At 43.0% G+C, this 21,738-nt stretch overlaps 1 protein-coding gene across 1 annotated transcript; it reads left to right on the plus strand.

Moving 5' to 3' along the window:
- Positions 1–13,055: 13,055 nt before the first annotated feature.
- On the plus strand, positions 13,056–13,805 carry LOC125546279 (wheatwin-1). The gene has a single exon (XM_048710493.2). It carries the CDS (start codon positions 13,169–13,171, stop codon positions 13,607–13,609), a length of 441 nt encoding a protein of 146 aa, XP_048566450.1. The 5' UTR covers positions 13,056–13,168; the 3' UTR covers positions 13,610–13,805.
- The last annotated feature ends 7,933 nt before the right edge of the window (positions 13,806–21,738 follow it).

A 21,738-nucleotide genomic window follows, 5' to 3' on the forward strand; every position in this document is an offset into this window, starting at 1 on the left:
ATGAAAGACAAGATCGAGCTTAAGCCGGTTCCATTGCAGAATTTTAATTCCTAAAGCTTTATAAGATTATATTTTTGGAAAAAGGGTAGTTGTTGCACCAAGGAGATATATACACATAAATAAACACGTCATTATAACATGATTACCTATGCGTCTTTTTTTTTCCTTTCACAAAGCTCAATTTGAATGCCCCTTCTTGAATTACCTTTGCGTATGACACATGCATTTCGCTTTGTTTTTAATTCCTAAAATCTTTAAGAACGCAATTTGATTTATTTTTATATCCCTATGATAGGAAATGAAAGACAAGATCGAGCTTAAGCCGGTTCCATTGCAGAATTTTAATTCCTAAAGCTTTATAAGATTATATTTTTGGAAAAAGGGTAGTTGTTGCACCAAGGAGATATATACGCATAAATAAACAGGTCATTATAACATGATTACCTATGCGTCTTTTTTTTCCTTTCACAAAGCTCAATTTGAATGCCCCTTCTTGAATTACCTTTGCGTATGACACATGCATTTCGCTTTGTTTTTAATTCCTAAAATCTTTAAGAACGCAATTTGATTTATTTTTATATCCCTATGATAGGAAATGAAAGACAAGATCGAGCTTAAGCCGGTTCCATTGCAGAATTTTAATTCCTAAAGCTTTATAAGATTATATTTTTGGAAAAAGGGTAGTTGTTGCACCAAGGAGATATATACGCATAAATAAACACGTCATTATAACATGATTACCTATGCGTCTTTTTTTTTCCTTTCACAAAGCTCAATTTGAATGCCCCTTCTTGAATTACCTTTGCGTATGACACATGCATTTCGCTTTGTTTTTAATTCCTAAAATCTTTAAGAACGCAATTTGATTTATTTTTATATCCCTATGATAGGAAATGAAAGACAAGATCGAGCTTAAGCCGGTTCCATTGCAGAATTTTAATTCCTAAAGCTTTATAAGATTATATTTTTGGAAAAAGGGTAGTTGTTGCACCAAGGAGATATATACGCATAAATAAACACGTCATTATAACATGATTACCTATGCGTCTTTTTTTTTCCTTTCACAAAGCTCAATTTGAATGCCCCTTCTTGAATTACCTTTGCGTATGACACATGCATTTCGCTTTGTTTTTAATTCCTAAAATCTTTAAGAACGCAATTTGATTTATTTTTATATCCCTATGATAGGAAATGAAAGACAAGATCGAGCTTAAGCCGGTTCCATTGCAGAATTTTAATTCCTAAAGCTTTATAAGATTATATTTTTGGAAAAAGGGTAGTTGTTGCACCAAGGAGATATATACGCATAAATAAACACGTCATTATAACATGATTACCTATGCGTCTTTTTTTTCCTTTCACAAAGCTCAATTTGAATGCCCCTTCTTGAATTACCTTTGCGTATGACACATGCATTTCGCTTTGTTTTTAATTCCTAAAATCTTTAAGAACGCAATTTGATTTATTTTTATATCCCTATGATAGGAAATGAAAGACAAGATCGAACTTAAGCCGGTTCCATTGCAGAATTTTAATTCCTAAAGCTTTATAAGATTATATTTTTGGAAAAAGGGTAGTTGTTGCACCAAGGAGATATATACGCATAAATAAACACGTCATTATAACATGATTACATATGCGTCTTTTTTTTCCTTTCACAAAGCTCAATTTGAATGCCCCTTCTTGAATTACCTTTGCGTATGACACATGCATTTCGCTTTGTTTTTAATTCCTAAAATCTTTAAGAACGCAATTTGATTTATTTTTATATCCCTATGATAGGAAATGAAAGACAAGATCGAGCTTAAGCCGATTCCATTGCGGAAAGAAAAGAGGCTCTCCCTTTCCCACCCGATACGTCAAAAGCAATTGACCGGCCTTAAGCTTTAAGACTATTTTTCTTCTTCTGAAATAGGGCAGTTGTTGTTGCACTAAGGAGATATATACAAATAAATAAACCCATCATTATAACAAGATTACCCCTGCTGTTGTTTTTTCCTTTCACAAAGCTCAATTTAAATTGCATAATTTTTTAATTGTATGAAAAGTTTTTAAAACGTGAATGCAACTTTTTACAAAAAACATGTACATTTTTATGCATGATGTTTTTTTTTAAATTCAATGAGGAGTTTTAAACACGCCAACACCTTTAATAATATGAACTTTTTTGAACATGTATAAATACTTTTAAAAACATCTTAACATTTCCTTAACAGTGTGAACACTTTTTGAAACCCCGTTAACATTTTTAAATACATGAACACCTTTTCAAATTATTTGAACATTTTTGTATAATGCACGGACACGTTGATAAATTATCTGAACAACTTTTAAACACATGAATAGTTCATAAAAAATAATACTTGAACAGAAAACAAGTGTTTATGTATCTCCATAGCATATTTTCTACTTATGGGGTATATTCACCCTTTGTTAAGTGTAGCTCGGATGGTTAGGTTGAATGTGGTGAAACCAGCCACTAAGGTTCATGTCCTTAACTTGGCACTGGTGTTCGCAATTTCTATGAAGTGCTTATATGAGTAGGGTGTGCGTGTATGCGTTTATGAACGTAAGTGTATTTGCGTGTATGTCAGCATCGATGATTGTATGTGTTAAAAGAAAAAAAACAAACGTGAAGTGCATGTTGTTTTTGCTAAACGTGGACACTCGTTGTTACCTGATTAAACGGACGAGTTTTTTTTTCGAGTGGAAATTGAACAGACGAGCTGAACGCATGTTGAGGAAAATGAATGCTTCCTGGGCCAGCCCATGTGAGTGAGTCGATGACAAGACTTGCTACAAGCAATATATAGACACACGTCATACCCTGCTATTGGCGAATCCTATTTGACGCTGCAGGCATCGGTTAGTACTATTTCAGCAAACCAGCGCCTGAAGCCGCAAGGATTCGAACCGGCGACCTACTGGTGGAGGGCACGCTGCACTAACCACCAGACCACCTTCACCCCTTCCCGGTGCTCCACGTGGTACAAGTGCTAAGGTTGCCATGTAGACGAAAAAACTGATGTGGCAAAGTAATTAAGAGGAGAAAAATGAGTGAGGCAACCCCAGTAAGAAACAATGCTAAGCACGTGAACCAAGGCAAAACAATTAAATAAAAGAAATCCACCAATTCATGAAGAAGTTTCGTTGTTAAATTATTAAATGAAAATGAAGGGAGCTTAGCAGCAATAAATTAAGCACCTATGCATTGGGAGCTTTAACTGGTAAGGCCTTTAATGTGATTAGAACCTCATCTAAGCACCTGTGCATTGGAAGATGCCTTATGTGCTTAGTTACATTTCTCTACTCTCTACCTTCTTATGTCTTTTCTCCTTTTTTCTATTCTCCATTTTCTACTTTGTTTTTTGTTCTTATTTTATATTCAATTTTTTATTTTCTTTATTACATTTTTGAACTTTTCTCGAGTTCATGGTTTTTTTTCATTTTTATGAACATTTTTTGAATTCATGGACTTTTTTCAAATTCGACGAACTGTTTTTCAAAAGTCAATGAACTTTTTTTACAAAAAATTATGAACTTTTTTAAAAATTTGATGATCTTTCTTTCAAATTCAATGAACTTTTTTTCAAAAATTAAGGAACTTTTTTTTGCAAAAACTTCATCGAATTTGAAAAAAGTTCATTGAATTTGGATTTTTTATTGATCTCATCAAATTTGAAAAAAGTACATTGATTTGAAAAAGAGTTCATCGAATTAAAAAAATCACAATTTTAAAATAAAGTTCATCAAATCTGAAAAAGTTCACCATTTTTTTTAGATTCGTGCATTTAAGAAAAATAACAGGAATATAAAAAAAATCCGTGAACTAAAGAGAATAAATGGAGAAAAGGAAGTATGTTGACACATATTACCGAGGGTGGCCTAGTGGTTACAGCCATATGCTCGGACACGAGAGGTCTATAGTTTGAAACCGGCGGGCGTTTCTTTTTCACCTTTTTTTGATGTTTAACAGAAAAAAAAATTAAATGGGCTGGCCCGTGAAGGAGGCGTTGTAGGCGCCGGTTTCTCCAAGTGGCGCTTAAGGCGCCACTTAGGAGCTTCCCCTTGCTACCATGTTGGTCTCGTTGTGGTTCGTGTTAGTCTCGGTCGTATGCGCAGTTGCGTCAGTAATCTCGGTTGGGCTCACAAGTGGGGGTCGAGGGTTGGGCCGTTTGCGGCCTGCCCAACCCGCATACACACAGGGCTTGGAAGGGGCCAGGCCACGTGAACGACCGAAATGAGTAGGGAATTCAAACGTACTTGTCACTGGACAGAGATCGGGATAACTAGAATCCCTGTAAAAAAAAGGATAACTGGAATCCTTGCTGATGTCGACTTGTTCAATGTAGATGCACGGTCACAAACTCCAAAGCACACCATTTGCAAGAAACAAGATTTTTTGGGGACTAAAACAACCAGCACCCACTTCTTAGTGCATCACGTCTAGCCTTGTGCCACACGAGCTCCTTCTGTGTCTCTTTCACAAGAGAAGCTAGAGGCCTGGCAGGCATCTCGCCATGGTTGCCACTCATGAACATGCGTTCATCCACACCCGACATGGTCTCAAGAGCCTTGGAGAGTACCTTGTGGAAGTTATTTTGTTGAACTCAGTGGTAGAGCTCGGCTTGAGGTGAACCATTGATATGAACACATGAACTACAAGCTTTGAAATTATCCAGCCTTGAGTGGTAGCATCCTTGCTCACAGTGGCGGAGCTTCATGGGGGGCAAAGGGGCCATTGCCCCCTACTCTAAGAAAACTACTTCTAATTATTAGGGTTGAATATCAATTATTTCTTGAAATTCATGCATAACTTACCTTCTTCGCCCCCTCAACCCTGATTAGCCCCCTCAAGAATATTCATCAAGCTCCGCCACTGCTTGCTCTTTTCTACTATCTTCTTTAGTTTGTTCACCACTGCTGCATGCACATGATCAGAGATGGCACCACTAAAATCCTCTACACTGATCTTCTTTCATATCGCCACTATGACGGATAACATGGCAGCCAACATTTTGCTCTCTTCTTCATTTCCCCCAGTCTTTTCTTCCTCGCTAGATAATATTTGACTAACCACCTAGAACAATACTTTCAGCACAAATGGACTATTAACAATGTTATAACCATAGTATCATTTTTTGCGAGGCTTAATCATATCACATATGATTCTGATACATATACATGGGCGGAGCTAGATGAGTATGTGGGTGTACAGATGTACACCCATTATTTCTATTTTAAAGAGAGTATATAGGTCCATCTGTTAAACCATATGGTCTAGCAAATATATGATTTAACTTGTACATGGATGCTCCAAAAACGAATATATCTGAAGCAATTCCTAATCATATATCGGTTGCTTTATTTATAAAGCGGGGCGAAAGCCTTTTTCGGTAAAAAACGAATATATCTGAAGCAATTCCTTAGTTACGATAAAATTTGTACTCTAGAATTTTCTACATATATGCTTTCCTAATCATATAGTACAACCACTATTACAATATTTGTCAAACCATATGTTCTAGAGATATATCTAACATAGATAGCTGTAAACTATATAATTTACATAAGTATCAAACACTATTGAGAAAAACCATTTTTGTTACAAAGTACAAATTGAATTCAGCGCAACACATTAGTATTTTTCAGTAATATATATTACAAATATATAATAAAATAAATAATACAACTAATAGTTAACTTTGTTATGTTGTTAAGTATGCCAAATAAATAATAAAACTATAATCCTTAACATGGTAGGATGACAAGTATAATATTTTAGTATAAAATAATGGGTGTACATCTGTACACCCATGGAGTTATTTTAATCGACACTGTAGGGAAAGTCGGATGTTGCATATGCTAATGCAGGTTCTGTTGCAATTCATATTTGACATCAGTATCTCATTGTTCTTTTATCTTTTTCTTTCATATTGGTATATCCCCTCTTTTTTGACATTTGGAGTACACTCTTATTTCTGTTTCAAGGTGCACCTACAATTTATGCACAAGTATTAACAACAAACCAAGTATGTAATATACTAATATATATGTTTTAAGCCACTATTAACTTCATATGGAAGCCTCATGTTATAAAGCATAATTTTAGATTAGCTAACTGGATTCGAAATACATACCAACTTTCATAGTTTCTTGATTCTAATTTATAATTGTTGTTTTTTATATAATAAATAAGACAATTAACAATCTCAGTCGGCAAATTCTGTAGGCAAGATAGAACATCTACATTTATAATTCCTTTATGCTGCACAATACACTTCCTAACGGAAAACATGTTTATATCTTTTTGTTAAGTAAGTATATATATATATATATATTCTTTTGTTGACTGGAAAAAAGGTGAGTGAGTTAAATACCAAATATCAGTGCTCATGTCTTATCATTACAATTTGCAGTTAAACCTAAACATAGTATTACAATATATTCATGTGCGAACTATTTTGATTTTTTATTCCAATCCTTCTTCCCTCGAGCGAAAAGCAATCTCCACTTCCATGTGGCCCTATTTTATTCTTCAGTTCAACATTGTTAACTCTATAAGATTCAACGTTTGAGTACGAGTGAGTTTCTGTGTGTTGGAAATATGTCTTAGAGGCAATAATAAAATAATTATTATATCTCCTTGTTCATGATAATCATTTATTATCCATGCTATAATTGTATTGATTGGAAACTCAAATACATGTGTGGATATATAGACAACAACATCTTCCTAGTGAGCCTCTATCGGACTAGCTCGTTGATCAAAGATGACTATAGTTTCGTAGCCATAGACATGAGTTGTCATTTGATAACGAGATTACATCGTTAGGATAATGATGTGATGGAGAAGACCCAAACTATGAATGTAGCATATGACCGTATCAAGCTTATTGCTATTGTTTTCTGTATGTCAAGTATCTGTTCCTATGACCATGAGATCATGCAACTCACTGACACCGAAGGAGTACCTTGTGTGTATCAAACTTCGCAACGTAATTGGGTGACTATAAAGATGCTCTACAGGTATCTCCAAGGGTGTCTGTTGAGTTGGCATGGATCGAGAATGAGATTTGTCACTTCATATGATGGAGAGGTATCTTAGGGCCCACTCGGCAATACAACATCACAATGAGCTTGCAAGCAATGTGACTAGAGAGTTAGTCATGGGATGTCGTATTATGGAACGAGTAAAGAGACTTGCCGGTAATGAGATTGAACTAGGTATGGAGATACCGACGATCGAATCTCGGGCAAGTAACATACCGATGGACAAAGGGAACTACGTATGGGATTAGCTGAATCCTTGACATCGTGGTTCAACCGATGAAAGATCTTCATGGAATATGTAGGAACCAATATGGGCATCTAGGTTCCGCTATTGGTTATGACCGGAGAGGTGTCTTGGTCATGTCTACATTATTCTCGAACCCGTACATAGGGTCCACACGCTTAACGTTCGGTGACGGTAGAGTAGTATTGGGATATTCATGTTGGTGACCGAATGTTGTTTGGAGTCCCAGATGAGATCGCAGACGTCACGATGAGCTCTGGAATGGTCCGGAGGTAAAGATTTATATATGGAAAGTCATATGTTGGCTATCAGAAAAGTTTCGGGTTTTATCTGTATTGTACCAGGAAGCTTTCGGAAGGTTCTAGAAGGTTATGAAGGAGTTCGGAAGGGTCCCTCCAGCACCTAGGGCGTGCATGGGCTGTAGGGGGGCGTCCTAGCCTTATTGGGCCAGGCGTACCAACCCCCCTAAGGCCCATCCGCCTAGGGGAAGGAAAATCCTAAGGGGGAGGGCCCTCCACTTGGCTTGGAGGGCACTCCTCCCCCTTTGGCCGCCTTCACTCCTTGGAGGAGGGGCTAGGGCTGCGCCCCCAGCCCTCCAACACCCCTATATATAATGGGGAGGAGGCGCAAGGGCTGGACACAACAATTCCCATGCCCTATGGCCTCCTCTCTCTCCCATTCTTTCTCGTTTATAGTTCCGGAGGCGCTTGGGGAAGCCCTGCTGGGATTGCTCCACCACCACGCCGCCGTGCTGGTTGAGATCCCATCTACTTCTCCTCCCTCGCTTGTTGGATTAAGAATGAGGAGAAGTCATCGAGCCGTACGTGTGCTGAACGCGGAGGTGTCGTCCGTTCGGCGCTAGATCGGATTGGATCGTGATCGGATCGCGAAGAGTACGACGACATCAACTGCGTTTCTTAATGCTTCCGCTTAGCAATCTACAAGGGTATATGGATCCAATCTCTCCCCTCGTAGATGTTCATCTCCTGATTGGTCTTGGTGAGCGTAGATTTTTTTTCCCATGCAACGTTCCCCAACACAGTGCCCTTTCTGAACTCGGTCTAAGCTAACAATACCTTTATGACAACAATTGTTTCAATGCTCACCAACCTGACAACCAAGTAGTAACTAAAATACATGACTGTATCTACATGTATTCATGCAGTTCAAATGGAAATATCAATATTCCATCAAGTTTTTATTTGATGCCAACTTCGCTTCTTTCCGTTTCAAGCATTTTATTCTTCTTTTGAGTAGTTTATAAAAATATGGTAGTTAAAAGTCCCGCCGCAACGCACGGGGTATCACCTAATATATATATGATAGTTAAAAGCCCCGCGGCAACACCCTACCACCGACAGGTCTCCTTCTGTTCCGCGGAGCCTTGTTGGTCTCGATCGTATGCCTAGTAGCGTAAAAAACCCTCGGTTGGGTTCCCAACTGGGGGTTGAGGGTTGGGGACCTCCTATCGGGCGCTTTAAGCACCGGTTAAGGTTGGTGGCCCTCGTATAAAAATAGCAATTCTGATTGTTGCATGGAAGACAGCGTGGCACCAAAACCACTTGACCAGTATAAATTATTCTAAGAAAAGTTCATGAATTGAAAAAAAGTTCATAAATTTCGGAAAATGTTCATTTATTTAAAGAAAAGTTCATTTATTTGAAAAAAAATCATCGAATTTTAAAAAAGTGCATCAAATTAAAAAAAATCATTGATTTGAAAAAAGTTCATCGAATTTGGAAAAATGTTCATCAAATTTGAAAATTATTTCATCAAATTTATTAAAAAATGTCTACAAATCTGAAAAAACATCAATTTTTTTAAAAGTTCACTAATTTGAAAAAAAGTTCACAAATTTTGAAAAAGGTTCATCAATGTTGAAGAAAAATCTTTAATTTGAAAAGAATCCGCGCATTGAAGAAAAAGGAAAAAAAGGAAAAAAAGAAAAAGAAAAACTGAATAAAAACATCTGGAAAAAACATCGTGCTCATATAGAAAAAAAATCCAAATGGGACATTTGTCCTAGTGGTTAGCGGGCTTCCCCTCCAATGGTTAATGGCAAGGTCAAAGCTTGCCGCCTACACCTTTTTTTGCGAGAGTTTATAGAAATAAAATGGGCCGGCCCAAGTAAGAGCGCCTTCAGGGCTAGTTAACAAAATGCACGTTAATGTACGCTGAAGGAGCGAATAGGAAATGCGTGAGGGTTAGGTGTCTTCCTAACCCGCACCACGCTTATTCTGTCGCATCGTGGTCTATAAGGATTTTTGAAAAGTCTTTGGATTTAATCCTTTTGTTCCTTCTCTACTATCAGGGCTATTTCATTATGCAATATCTTGATTCGATGTATGATAGCTTTTGGAACGTTCTGACACGTCTCCGTGCTAAAACGTTAGAGATGCCTTCGTCTTGGCAATTGAAGCGGAAAGCCCCAGTGCTTCCGTGTCACAGCAATTCAGGATCTTGTTCTTAATAAACGAAAATTGCATCCAAACCAAATGATCAGCTTGGTAAGCTATCAACAAAAAAAAAATGAAAATCGCATCCTAAACTGTGGAACCGTTTCGTTGGGCTTTTGCATGACATGATCGAGATCCCCAGGCATTTATCGACCCTAAACTATTTTTTTTGAGCACCAGTACAGACACAAGCGCTCATATACACGCGCATACATTCACCTGAGCCGGCATATCATCTTGAGATTTACAAAGTCACCGTAGGCGTCTCGTCGTCGACGGGAACGTCTCCTCCCACTGAAAGCGCATCGCCAGAAATCCTGAAATAAATCCAGAAATAATGCGAGCATCAGGATTTAAACCCTGATGGGTTAGGGATACCACTGTCCACCTAACCAGCTCTCGCATCGACCCTAAACTATTGGGGCGATACGCAACGTGGGCGGTGGGTGAGATAGGAATTTTGATTCCAGCTGATTCAATGTCGGTTTCCTGGGAAGATCCTCGCAAGGCTGGGTGATTGGGTTAACCGTGTTATCTGGACGCGAGTTTGTATCTAAGCTCCAGGCTTGGCCCATTTGATCAAAATCGTGATCTATTCAAGTGTTGAACCGTTTCTTGGCGGAGACCATATGGGTGGCTTCGGCTACATCCAAAGTCTCCGCCAAGGGTCCAATCACCAGATCTATTTCGTCAAATTTTCAGTCCTGACGACGAGCAGGTGCTCCTGGGCTTCGGTTGAACCGAGGCCTTGTGTTTCCGACGTAAGGGGTACGTCGTCATGGATTTTATCGTCAAGCGACATCTCATCGCTCCTCTGTGACCACACATCAATACCTGCATGGGCCACAAATGTCGATGCTAAAACCGGCGGATCTTGGATAGGGGTCCCGAGCTAGTGATCTTGGCACGATGGTAACAAAACAAATGGGGACACGATAGTTTATCCAGGTTCGGACCCTCTCTAAAAGGTAAAACTCTATGTCCTGCTTGTTTTGTATTGATTATGGATGTGGTACAAAGTACATGATGATCTACCTCAAGATCGTATAAATAAGCTCTAGTCTAAAAATCTTGCCTCTACATACTAAAAGCCTCTGCTTATGTAGGCACCAGGGGGTTTCTAGGCTTACAACTATGATGACTACAACTAGGGATAACATTTTTTTTTAGAAAAGGAGGATGACCCCCGATCTCTGCATCTGGACGATGCATACAGCCACTTTATTAATTATTCTCACAAGACTTTACAAAGTAATACAACAGTAAGACTAAAGCCGTCGTCTAAGCAACAAACTGTCGCTACACCTATCTAGTTGATGAAGGGGCGCAGATAGCCTGGGCCTAATACCAAACAGACATCGCAGCCAAACCTAACATCTAAGACCTAAGGACCCATCCAGGACGCCTGCCGGGCATGGGTCTCGCCGGTCCGGCGTGCTCTCAGAGGCCGCCGCCGCCACCTGCCATCGCTCCATCTTCAGAACTGTACTGATGCATCAACCTTGCTCGGTCTAGCTATCGTCGACGCCACCACAGCGCCCAACGGTACCTCCTCCCTGCGCGCAAACAGCTGAGCACGTCACGGTCGCCGCTGATACACCTCAGCACCATGCTGCCAAGTACCACCAGCCGACACAGCTTGAAGTCTTTGGAAGATCTGTCGTGCGTAGCACCTGCCGACCAGGCATGACTCAGCGTAGCACCTGTCGGCCAGGCATGACTTGACAGCTCCACCGAAGCTCCGTGCAAGACGAAGCCGCTCCACCTCCCGCCTCTGTCTTCCAGCGCTGCTCCACAAACGATGCTCCCAAAAGAGAGACGGCACCGTAGTACCACCATCGTTCGATCTGGAAGACCAGATCCTAGGGTTTCCCCCGAAGCAGCACGAGTGGGTTGACAACAGTTACATGACGATGCCTTCATCAAGGTAACGACGCAAAACGCCGCCATCGCCCGCCAACGGCTCGGTTTTCACCGGCAACTATGTCTCCCCGACTCGTAGCCGGGACTAGCTGACGGATCTTTAGATCTGATCACCCAGCCGTAGGCCGATCACCTCTGACGGAAGAGATGACCACCGCCGCCGACTGCACCGGTCAGAACAGATCTGACGGAGGTGCCGCCTACGCGACCACCAGGCCCTCCACGCCGCCGCCGCCGATCCAAAGGCAGATGGCGCGCCGCCGCCGTCGCCGACCGCAGTGCCGCCGCCGCCCGAACAGGGCTGGTCGCCGCGCCCACAACCCGCGCCGCCTCCGACGCCGCCGCGCCACAGCCATCACCGTTGCCTATCGGATCTGAGGCGCCTCCACATGATTCGGGGATCCGCACAACCCCAGATCCACGGGAGAGAGGTGATGTCTTCCGCCACCGTCGTCGGCCCCCGGGCTTAGACCGGCGGCGTCCCCCGGCGGTGGCGGAGGGTGGGGAGGAAGGAGTATGCGCCCCGGCGGCTGGGTAGGGAGCCGCCCGAGCCGCCCTAGCGGGGACGACGCGGGGGCTGGGACCTTGCGTGATGGTTATTGTGATCCTCAGTGCCTGAAGATGCAAGGCCTCTAGGGATAACATGCTGATCATTCAAAAACGCCTTGAAGTGTACGACAAGTCTTCGGAGGATTCCATCATACGCTGCGGGCCAGGGCATGTGTGGCCCATTCTTCGGTTGTCGGTGGGTCCTCGGCTCGGCCCAACAATGGCGGGCTGATGTGGTGTAGACCCACTAATCCAGGACACTGTCATCAGGTGCTTCAGATCTATGAGGAGTTCAACGGCAATAATTGCGGTTCCAGGGCGTTGGTCCTTAGAGGCACGTGCACGAAGACTTCCGGTTGTCCTCAGAAGGTCAAGCCAGCTCAGGTAGGGGAGCAACGACAGCGGCACATCACCTGCTCGTTCTGAAGGCAATAGTGGTTGTTGATGGTCTCGGAATCTCAATGTATTTTTTGTTATGTTTGAGATGTTTTGTATTTTTGATGATTCTTTTTTAATAAATCGGGTCCTTTTCTTTCCCGAAAAATGAAAACTTGGTCGATGACTGAGATATTTCTCTTCTACCATTCATGTGGCTTGCAACTGCAACCGCACAGATTTGTGGAAAGTGACACTTGCGAGAGCTGACAAGCTAGGTGGCAGAACTAGTTAAAGAGTGCCCACGTGGTTGTGAGTAGTGCATGCAACTGACTTCCGGTCTGTGGAAAATGCATAGAAGCTTGTAGATTTCCACAAGGAAGAGAAGAAAAGTCATGCCAACATAACATGTGAGACGCCGCGTCCGTCCCTCCCACCTCTATATAAACTCATCGGCGAAAGAGCAGTTCCCATCCCATCCAGCTTCAGCCAGCAGCAAGTCCAATACACACACCCACACAAACTAGCTAGCAGGTTGTGACTGATCACCGTGGTCGACGAGACGACGATGGCCGCACGCCTGATGCTGGTGGTGGCGCTGCTGTGCGCGGCGGCGGCGGCGGCCACGGCGCAGCAGGCGACCAACGTGCGGGCGACGTACCACTACTACCGGCCGGCGCAGAACAACTGGGACCTGGGCGCGCCCGCGGTGAGCGCCTACTGCGCGACCTGGGACGCCAGCAAGCCGCTGTCGTGGCGGTCCAAGTACGGGTGGACGGCGTTCTGCGGCCCCGCCGGCGCCCACGGGCAGGCGTCCTGCGGCAAGTGCCTCCAGGTGACCAACCCGGCGACGGGGGCGCAGATCACGGCGAGGATCGTGGACCAGTGCGCCAACGGCGGGCTGGACCTGGACTGGGACACCGTCTTCACCAAGATCGACACCAACGGGATCGGGTACCAGCAGGGCCACCTCAACGTCAACTACCAGTTCGTCGACTGCCGCGACTAGATTACGTTCTCCGTCGATCGATCAAAGGGCTAGCTAGCTATGATAAGAATAAAAGGCTAGCTAAAAGTAAGCTGAGACTGATCCATGCTGTTAAATAAAAGCTAGCACGTGATGCTGCATTGTATACGTGTTACGTGTATACAGTACGTACATGGAACGAAATAAAGTGGAACAGACCAAACGGGTTATCTATTCATGTATGGATTGTATTGTACTACTACCAGTTTACTGAAGCTTCTCCAACAGCTCCCGTAAATAACTCCTGGTAAAACCATTTTTACGGGTTTCCGCAAAATTTAGTGGAAGTTGACGGTTGAGGTATTTTCTCGGTTCCTGTAAAACTTTCCCTAAAAATGGTTTTGGCAGTGGCGCGATGGCGATGGCATACTCCGGCGGCGGGGGCTGATAGCGGACAGCAGAGGTCGATGGTGGTGGGTTGGTGGGCGGCAGCGCGGCGGCCTCCGGTGGTGGTTAGCTAGCTGACGTGTAACTTTTATGAGACACCTCGTCTTTCCTATTGATGGAGGGAAACTTTGAGAGGAATTATGAAACCTCGTAAAAATGTGCACGTTTACGGGATATATTTTGCCCTAGTTCTGCTATAAAGTGACTATGAGCAATGCTAGATGTACGGGAAGTTACAGGGAGCTTACAGGGCTGATGGGCTGTGATTGGCAGAGATTTAATTAGGAGGGCGGGTCCACCAGTGAAAATCAGGAGGGGCCAATTAGATGAGGCCACTAGTAGAAAAGGGGGCAATGGTCTAGACCGGGTCAGCCCATTAGTCCTGGTTCAGTCCAGAACCGGAACCAATGGGGGCATTGGACCCGGTTCGTGAGCCCAGGGGGCCGGCCGGGCCACATGGGCCATTGGTCCCGGTTCGTCTGGACCTTTTAGTCCCGGTTGGTGGGACGAACCGGGACCAATGGGCCTGGCTCTTGGCCCACCACCATTGGTCCCGGTTGGTGGCCTGAACCGGGACCAAAGACTGCCCTTTGGTCCCGGTTCAGGCCACCAACCGGGACCAATGAGGTGCCTATATATACCCTCGCCCGTGAGCAGAGCACTTCAGTGCTCTGTTTTTTTCTGGCCGGCGAGGGGAGGGGTTTGTGTGGTGCTCTAGCTCACCTCCTATGCACATGAGGTGTTCGATGAAATGCCGAGCCACACTAGTTAAGCTTTCTCCTCTCGAAGCTCGACCTCAAAGCTCCATTTTCCTCGAGATTTGTCTAGATTTAGCGGTCCGTCACGCCCCACCCCTGTCTTCACCGTCGTCGATCACCCGCGCCGATCTCATCACCGACACCACCGTGGTGAGCCTCTTGTTCTTATCTTCTTTCTGAAAGGAAAAATATTCTTACTTGTATGTTTAGATAGATACTTGTATCATTTTCTTACTTTTATTATTGCATCTTATATAGTGCGATGGTTTTGGTATCCGCCCCCGTCGGCCCTCGTCCTGTCTATGATTCGGATGTGGTATATATATTATCTTTATAACTATTGGTTCATTTATTGTTTATGAAAATTATGCGGACCAACGTGACATATATTTTATTTATTTAGGATGTATGTGAATCGGAAATTCCAACCGACCCTATTGTCGAGAGGTTAAATTTAGTTGAAGAAGAAAACAATTTCTTGAAGGAAAAAATAAAAAAAATTGAGGAGGAGAAGATGATATTGGAGTTGCATGTTGCGGATGTCGTCGATGATCACAAGATAAAGATGGATGCAATGCGCTTGAAGATTAGAAAGATTAGAAAATATGCCATTCATACCGAGGCTTGGTATCATTATGCCGTTGGATCAATTGTTACCTTGGTTGCGATTATGATCGCCTTTGTTTTTGCATTTAAATATTTTACATAGTTTCAATGTATGGTTTAATTAATTAGATGCTCTGGAGAGCTATATGTTGTTAGATGAGAACTATGTATGTACTTTGGTTTTAATGTGATGATGAACTTCTATTAATTTGAACACTTAATTATATATAATGCACGCAGATGAACCGGCAATGGATGTACGGTGACAGACACACCTCCGAGTACATTAAGGGCGTGCATGAATTTCTCGATGCGGCTGAGGCAAACAAGCAGAATGGTTTTATGTATTGTCCATGCACTAAATGTGGGAATACGGTGTCTTACTCTAACCGGAAAATCCTTCACACCCACCTGCTTTACAAGGGTTTCATGCCACACTATAATGTTTGGATGAGGCACGGAGAAATAGGGGTTATGATGGAAGACGACGAAGAAGAAGAGTACGATGACAACTATGTGCCCCCTGAATACCGTGATGCTGCAACGGGGGGAGCTGGTGAAGATCAAGAGGAACCAGAAGATGTGCCCAATGATGCTGCAACGGGTGAAGCTGCTGAAGATTAAGAGGAACCAAACGATGTGCCCGATGATGATGATCTCCGCCGGGTCATTGTCGATGCAAGGACGCAATGCGAAAGTCAAAAGGAGAAGCTGAAGTTCGATCGCATGTTAGAGGATCAAAAAAAAGGGTTGTACTCCAATTGCGAAGATGGCAACACAAAGCTCGGTACCGTACTGGAATTGCTGCAGTGGAAGGCAGATAATGTTGTGCCTGACAAAGGATTTGAGAAGCTACTGAAAATATTGAAGAAGAAGCTTCCAAAGGATAACGAATTGCCCGACAGTACATACGCAGTAAAGAAGGTCGTATTCCCTCTAGGATTGGAGGTGGAGAAGACACATGCATGCCCTAATGACTGCATCCTATACCGCGGTGCATACAAGGATCTGACCGCATGCCCGGTATGCGGTGCATTGCGGTATAAGATTAGACGAGATGACCCTGGTGATGTTCACGGCGAGCCCCACAGGAAGAGGGTTCCTGCGAAGGTGATGTGGTATGCTCCTATAATACCACGGTTGAAACGTCTGTTCAGAAACGGAAAGCATGCCAAGTCGATGCGATGGCACAGTGAGGACCATAAGAAAGACGGGAAGTTGAGAGCACCCGCTGACGGGTCGCAGTGGAGAAAAATCGTGAGAAAGTACTGAGATGAGTTTGCAAAGGACCCAAGGAACGTATGGTTTGCTTTAAGCGCGGATGGCATTAATCCTTTCGGGGAGCAGAGCAGCAATCACAGCACCTGGCCTGTGACTCTATGTATGTATGACCTTCCTCCTTGGATGTGCATGAAGCGGAAGTTCATTATGATGCCAGTTCTCATCCAAGGCCCTAAGCAACCCGGCAACGACATTGATGTGTACCTAAGGCCATTAGTTGAAGAACTTTTACAGCTGTGGAATGGAAACGGTGTACGTACGTGGGATGAGCACAGACAAGAGGAATTTAACCTAAAGGCGTTGCTGTTCGTGACCATCAACGATTGGCCCGCTCTCAGTAACCTTTCAGGACAGACAAACAAAGGATACCACGCATGCACACATTGTTTAGATGACACTGAAAGTATATACCTGGACAAATGCAGGAAGAATGTGTACCTGGGCCATCGTCGATTTCTTCCGACCAACCATCAATGTCGAAAGAAAGGCAATCATTTCAAATGCGAGGCAGATCACCGGAAGAAGTCCGCCATGCGTACCGGTGATCACGTACTTGCTATGGTCAATGATTTACACGTAATCTTTGGAAAGGGTCCCGGCACACTAGCTGTTCCGAATGACGCTGAGGGACACGCACCCATGTGGAAGAAGAAATCTATATTTTGGGACCTACCCTACTGGAAAGACCTAGAGGTCCGCTCTTCAATCGACGTGATGCACGTGATGAAGAACCTTTGCGTGAACCTGCTAGGCTTCTTGGGCGTGTATGGAAAGACAAAAGATACACCTGAGGCACGGGAGGACCTGCAACATTTGCATGAAAAAGACAGCATGCCTCCGAAGCAGTATGAAGGTCCTGCCAGCTACGCTCTTACGAAAGAAGAGAAAGAAATCTTCTTTGAATGCCTGCTCAGTATGAAGGTCCCGACTGGCTTCTCGTCGAATATAAAAGGAATAATAAATATGCCAAATAAAAAGTTCCAGAACCTAAAGTCTCATGACTGCCACGTGATTATGACGCAACTGCTTCCGGTTGCATTGAGGGGGCTTCTACCGGAAAACGTTCGATTAGCCATTGTGAAGCTATGTGCATTCCTCAATGCAATCTCTCAGAAGGTGATCGATCCAGAAATCATACCAAGGCTAAGGAGTGATGTGGTGCAATGTCTTGTCAGTTTCGAGCTGGTGTTCCCACCATCCTTCTTCAATATCATGACGCATGTCCTAGTTCATCTAGTCGACGAGATTGTCATTCTGGGGCCCGTATTTCTACACAATATGTTCCCCTTTGAGAGGTTCATGGGAGTCCTAAAGAAATATGTCCGTAACCGCGCTAGGCCAGAAGGAAGCATCTCCATGGGCCATCAAACAGAGGATGTCATCGGGTTTTGTGTTGACTTCATTCCTGGCCTTAAAAAGATAGGTCTCCCTAAATCGCGGTATGAGGGGAGATTGACTGGAAAAGGCACGCTAGGAGCGGACTCAATAATATGCAGGGACGGGCATTCTTGGTCTCAAGCACACTACACAGTTCTACAGAACTCTACCTTGGTGACCCCGTATGTCGATGAACACAAGAACAGTCTGCGCTCCAAACACCCGGAGCAGTGCGACGACTGGATTACATGTGAACACATTAGGACTTTCAGCAGTTGGTTGGAAGCACGTCTCAGAGGTGACAACACTGTTTGTGATGAGTTGTACTTGTTGTCCAGGGGACCATCTTTGACTGTATTGATTTACAAAGGATACGAGATAAATGGGAATACATTTTACACGATTGACCAAGATCAAAAGAGCACCGACCAAAACAGCGGTGTCCGCTTTGATGCAACAACCGAGAAGGGAAAGGACACATATTATGGTTACATAGTGGACATATGGGAACTTGACTACGGACATAGTGCAAATGGGTCAATCTATCAGGAGGCGGGGTACATGTAGACCCACAGTACGGAATGACAACAGTGGATCTGAAAAATCTTGGGTACACTGACGAACCATTCGTCCTAGCCAATGATGTGGCACAGGTTATCTATGTGAAGGACATGTCTACCAGACCGAGAAAAAGAAAAGATAAGGAAGCGAATACATCATACGATGAGCCAAAGCGGCACATAGTTCTTTCAGGAAAAAGGGACATGTCTGAAGATTATGAAAGGTTTCATGAAATTCCTCCCTTCAATGTCAAGGCTGACCCAAGCATCCTGATAAACGCTGAAGATTATCCACGGTTACGGCGCAATAAGCAAATGACACAAGCGAAGAAAAAGTGAAGACTTTCTCCCGCAACTATTATGATGATACCATGCCAAATTTGTAACAGACGAGTATGCTATGCCAACTTTTTCAGAGTTCATTTGAAAACTATGAATTTAGGTCGAATTTTCTCTATAGGTGCAACTATGTTCAAATTTTAACTATTCAAATTTGAAAACTAATGGCACTAACAGAAAGTTTATAATTTTTTTAAAACTAATGGCACTAACAGAAAGTTTATAATTTTGCTGACCTAAAAGCAAAAAGAATTAAAAAATAAAGCAAAAAACAAAACAAAATAAATAATACAGAAAACAAAACAAAAAAACTGGGAAAAAAATAAAAATAGCAACAATAAGTATTTTGTTGTAAGTAGAAATAAAATAAAATAAATAAAGCAACAAATAAAATAAAAAAAAACAAAAAAAGTGTTTTCAAATTTGAAAACTAATGGCACTAACAGAAAGTTTATAATTTTTCTAAAACTAATGGCACTAACAGAAAGTTTATAATTTTGCTGACCTAAAAGCAAAAAGAATTAAAAAATAAAGCAAAAAACAAAACAAAATAAATAATACAGAAAACAAAACAAAAAAACTGGAGAAAAAAATAGCAACAATAAGTATTTTGTTGTAAGTAGAAACAAAATAAAATAAATAAAGCAACAAAGAAAACAAAAAAACAAAAAAAAGTGTTTTCAAATTTGAAAACTAATGGCACTAACAGAAAGTTTATAATTTTTCTAAAACTAAAAGCAAAAAGAATTAAAAAATAAAGCAAAAAACAAAAGAAAATAAATAATGCAGAAAACAAAACAAAAAAAACTGAATAAATAAATAAATATAGCAACAATAAGTATTTTGTTGTAAGTAGAAACAAGAAAAACAAAAAAACAAAAAAAGTGCCACCTACTGGGCACCCACGGCCTGAATACGACTAGAAACCCTACCATGGGCCAGGATTCAGGCCCGCGGGAGGCCCAGTAGGCCCACAGGCACACATTGCACGGTTAGGCCCGAAAGCCTGCTTTAGAGAGGAGCTCGAGAGGGAAGGCGCATCGCACCTTATAAACAGGTGTGGCTCCCTCTCAACTAGCGAGGTGGGACTAAACATTTGGGCGCGGGGCAGCACAAGGCCTTTGGTCCCGGTTGGTGGCACCAACCGGGACTAAAGGGGGGCATTAGTCCCGGTTTGTGCCATGAACCGGGACTAAAGGCTTTGCTATATAAGCAGCACTTAGCAGTTTCTCCAAAATCCATCCCTTTCTTCTCCGCCCGACGCCCGCTGCTCTGCCTCGTCGCCGTCGCCGCCGAGCCGTCAGGCTGCTCCACCTCGTCGTCGCCGCCGCCTCCGACGCCGTCAGGCTGGTCCACCTCACCGTCGTCGCCGCCACCGACGCCGTCAGGCTGCTCAACTTTGTCGTCGCCGCCGCCCTCGACGCCATCTGCCCCGACGCCGGCACCGCTTCCCGCGCCCCGACGCCGCCCGCCGTGCTCCGCCACCCCTCTGTGAGCACCTGCCTCGCGCCCCTGCCTTGCCTCGCTCCCGCGCCCCTGCCCTGCCCTGCCCCGCCGGCGCCACCGCTGCCTCCATGCCCCTCTGCCCCGCCGGCGCCACCACTTCTTTTATTAGTTTAAATTTTTTTCATATATATATAATGTATGTGTATGTATGTGGCTATATGTTTTTGTTCATATGTTGCAATATGTTTTTTTATTTTTATTAGTTTATTTTTTTGTTCATATGTGATGTATATGTGTATGTGGCTATAATGTATATGTGTATGTGATGTATGTGGCTAGAATTTGCTAAATATATATGTTAAAAATGTTTCTTTGTTCATAGAAAGTCTTTTGGTCATATATAGAAAGTTACAATTTTAGAAAAGTTTTATATATGCAAAAGTTACAATTTTAGAAAAAGAAGGATAGGAAAGAAGAAAATAAGAAGAGGAAAGAAAGAAGAAGAGGAGAGGAAAAGAAAAGGAGAAATAAATAAGAAGAAGAAAAAAGTAGAAAAAAAGAGGAGAAGAAGAAAGGAATAGTGGAGAGGAAGAGAAAAAAGAATATTCTATTTTCTCTTCCTCTCCACTATTCCTTTCTTCTTCTCCTCTTTTTTTTTCTTCTTTTTTTTCTTCGATCTTCTCCTCTAGCTATTCCTTTCTTCTTCTCCTCTTTCTTCTTCTTCTTCTTCTTCTTCTTCTTCTTCTTCGGGAACTAGGGTAGAGGGTCGAGGGTCGTTAAGGGGTCAAGGGTCGAGGGTTTCAGGGTCGAGGGTTCGAGGGTTCTATAGGGTCGAGGGATCGAGGGTCGAGGGTTCCAGGGTCGTCTAGTGGTCGAGGGTTCCAGGGTCGTCGAGGGTTCGAGGGGTCGAGGATCGCCAAGGGGTCGAGAGAGGTTTCCTAGTGTCAAAGTATTGAAGAAATCCATGGCTTCATCATTAGCCGGAAGTAATCAGGGCATGACGAAGTCCTCCAAAGTTATTTTGGAATGGTGTCCCGGATAGGATAATTTGCCTTTTTGTATGAATTTCAGCAAAGGCCTTCCAAATAACGATATTTGGAAGGTTCTTGCTGAACTTTGTACCAAAAAGCGAATTATCCTATCTGGGACTCCATTCCAAAATAACTTTGGAGAGCTTCGTACCATCATGCACCTGTTACTTTCGCCTAATGATGAAGACATGGTTTTGTTGAATCCTTTGACACTAGGAAACCTCCCGACCCCTCGGCGATCCTCTCGAACATGAGAGGAAGAAGAGGATAAAAAAAGAAGAGGAAGAAGAAAAAAAAAGAGGAGAAGAAAGAATAGAGAAGAAAAA

Source organism: Triticum urartu, chromosome 3A (genome assembly GCF_056163025.1).
Source record: "Triticum urartu cultivar PI428250 chromosome 3A, HENAU_Tu73, whole genome shotgun sequence".
NCBI lineage: Eukaryota > Viridiplantae > Streptophyta > Magnoliopsida > Poales > Poaceae > Triticum > Triticum urartu.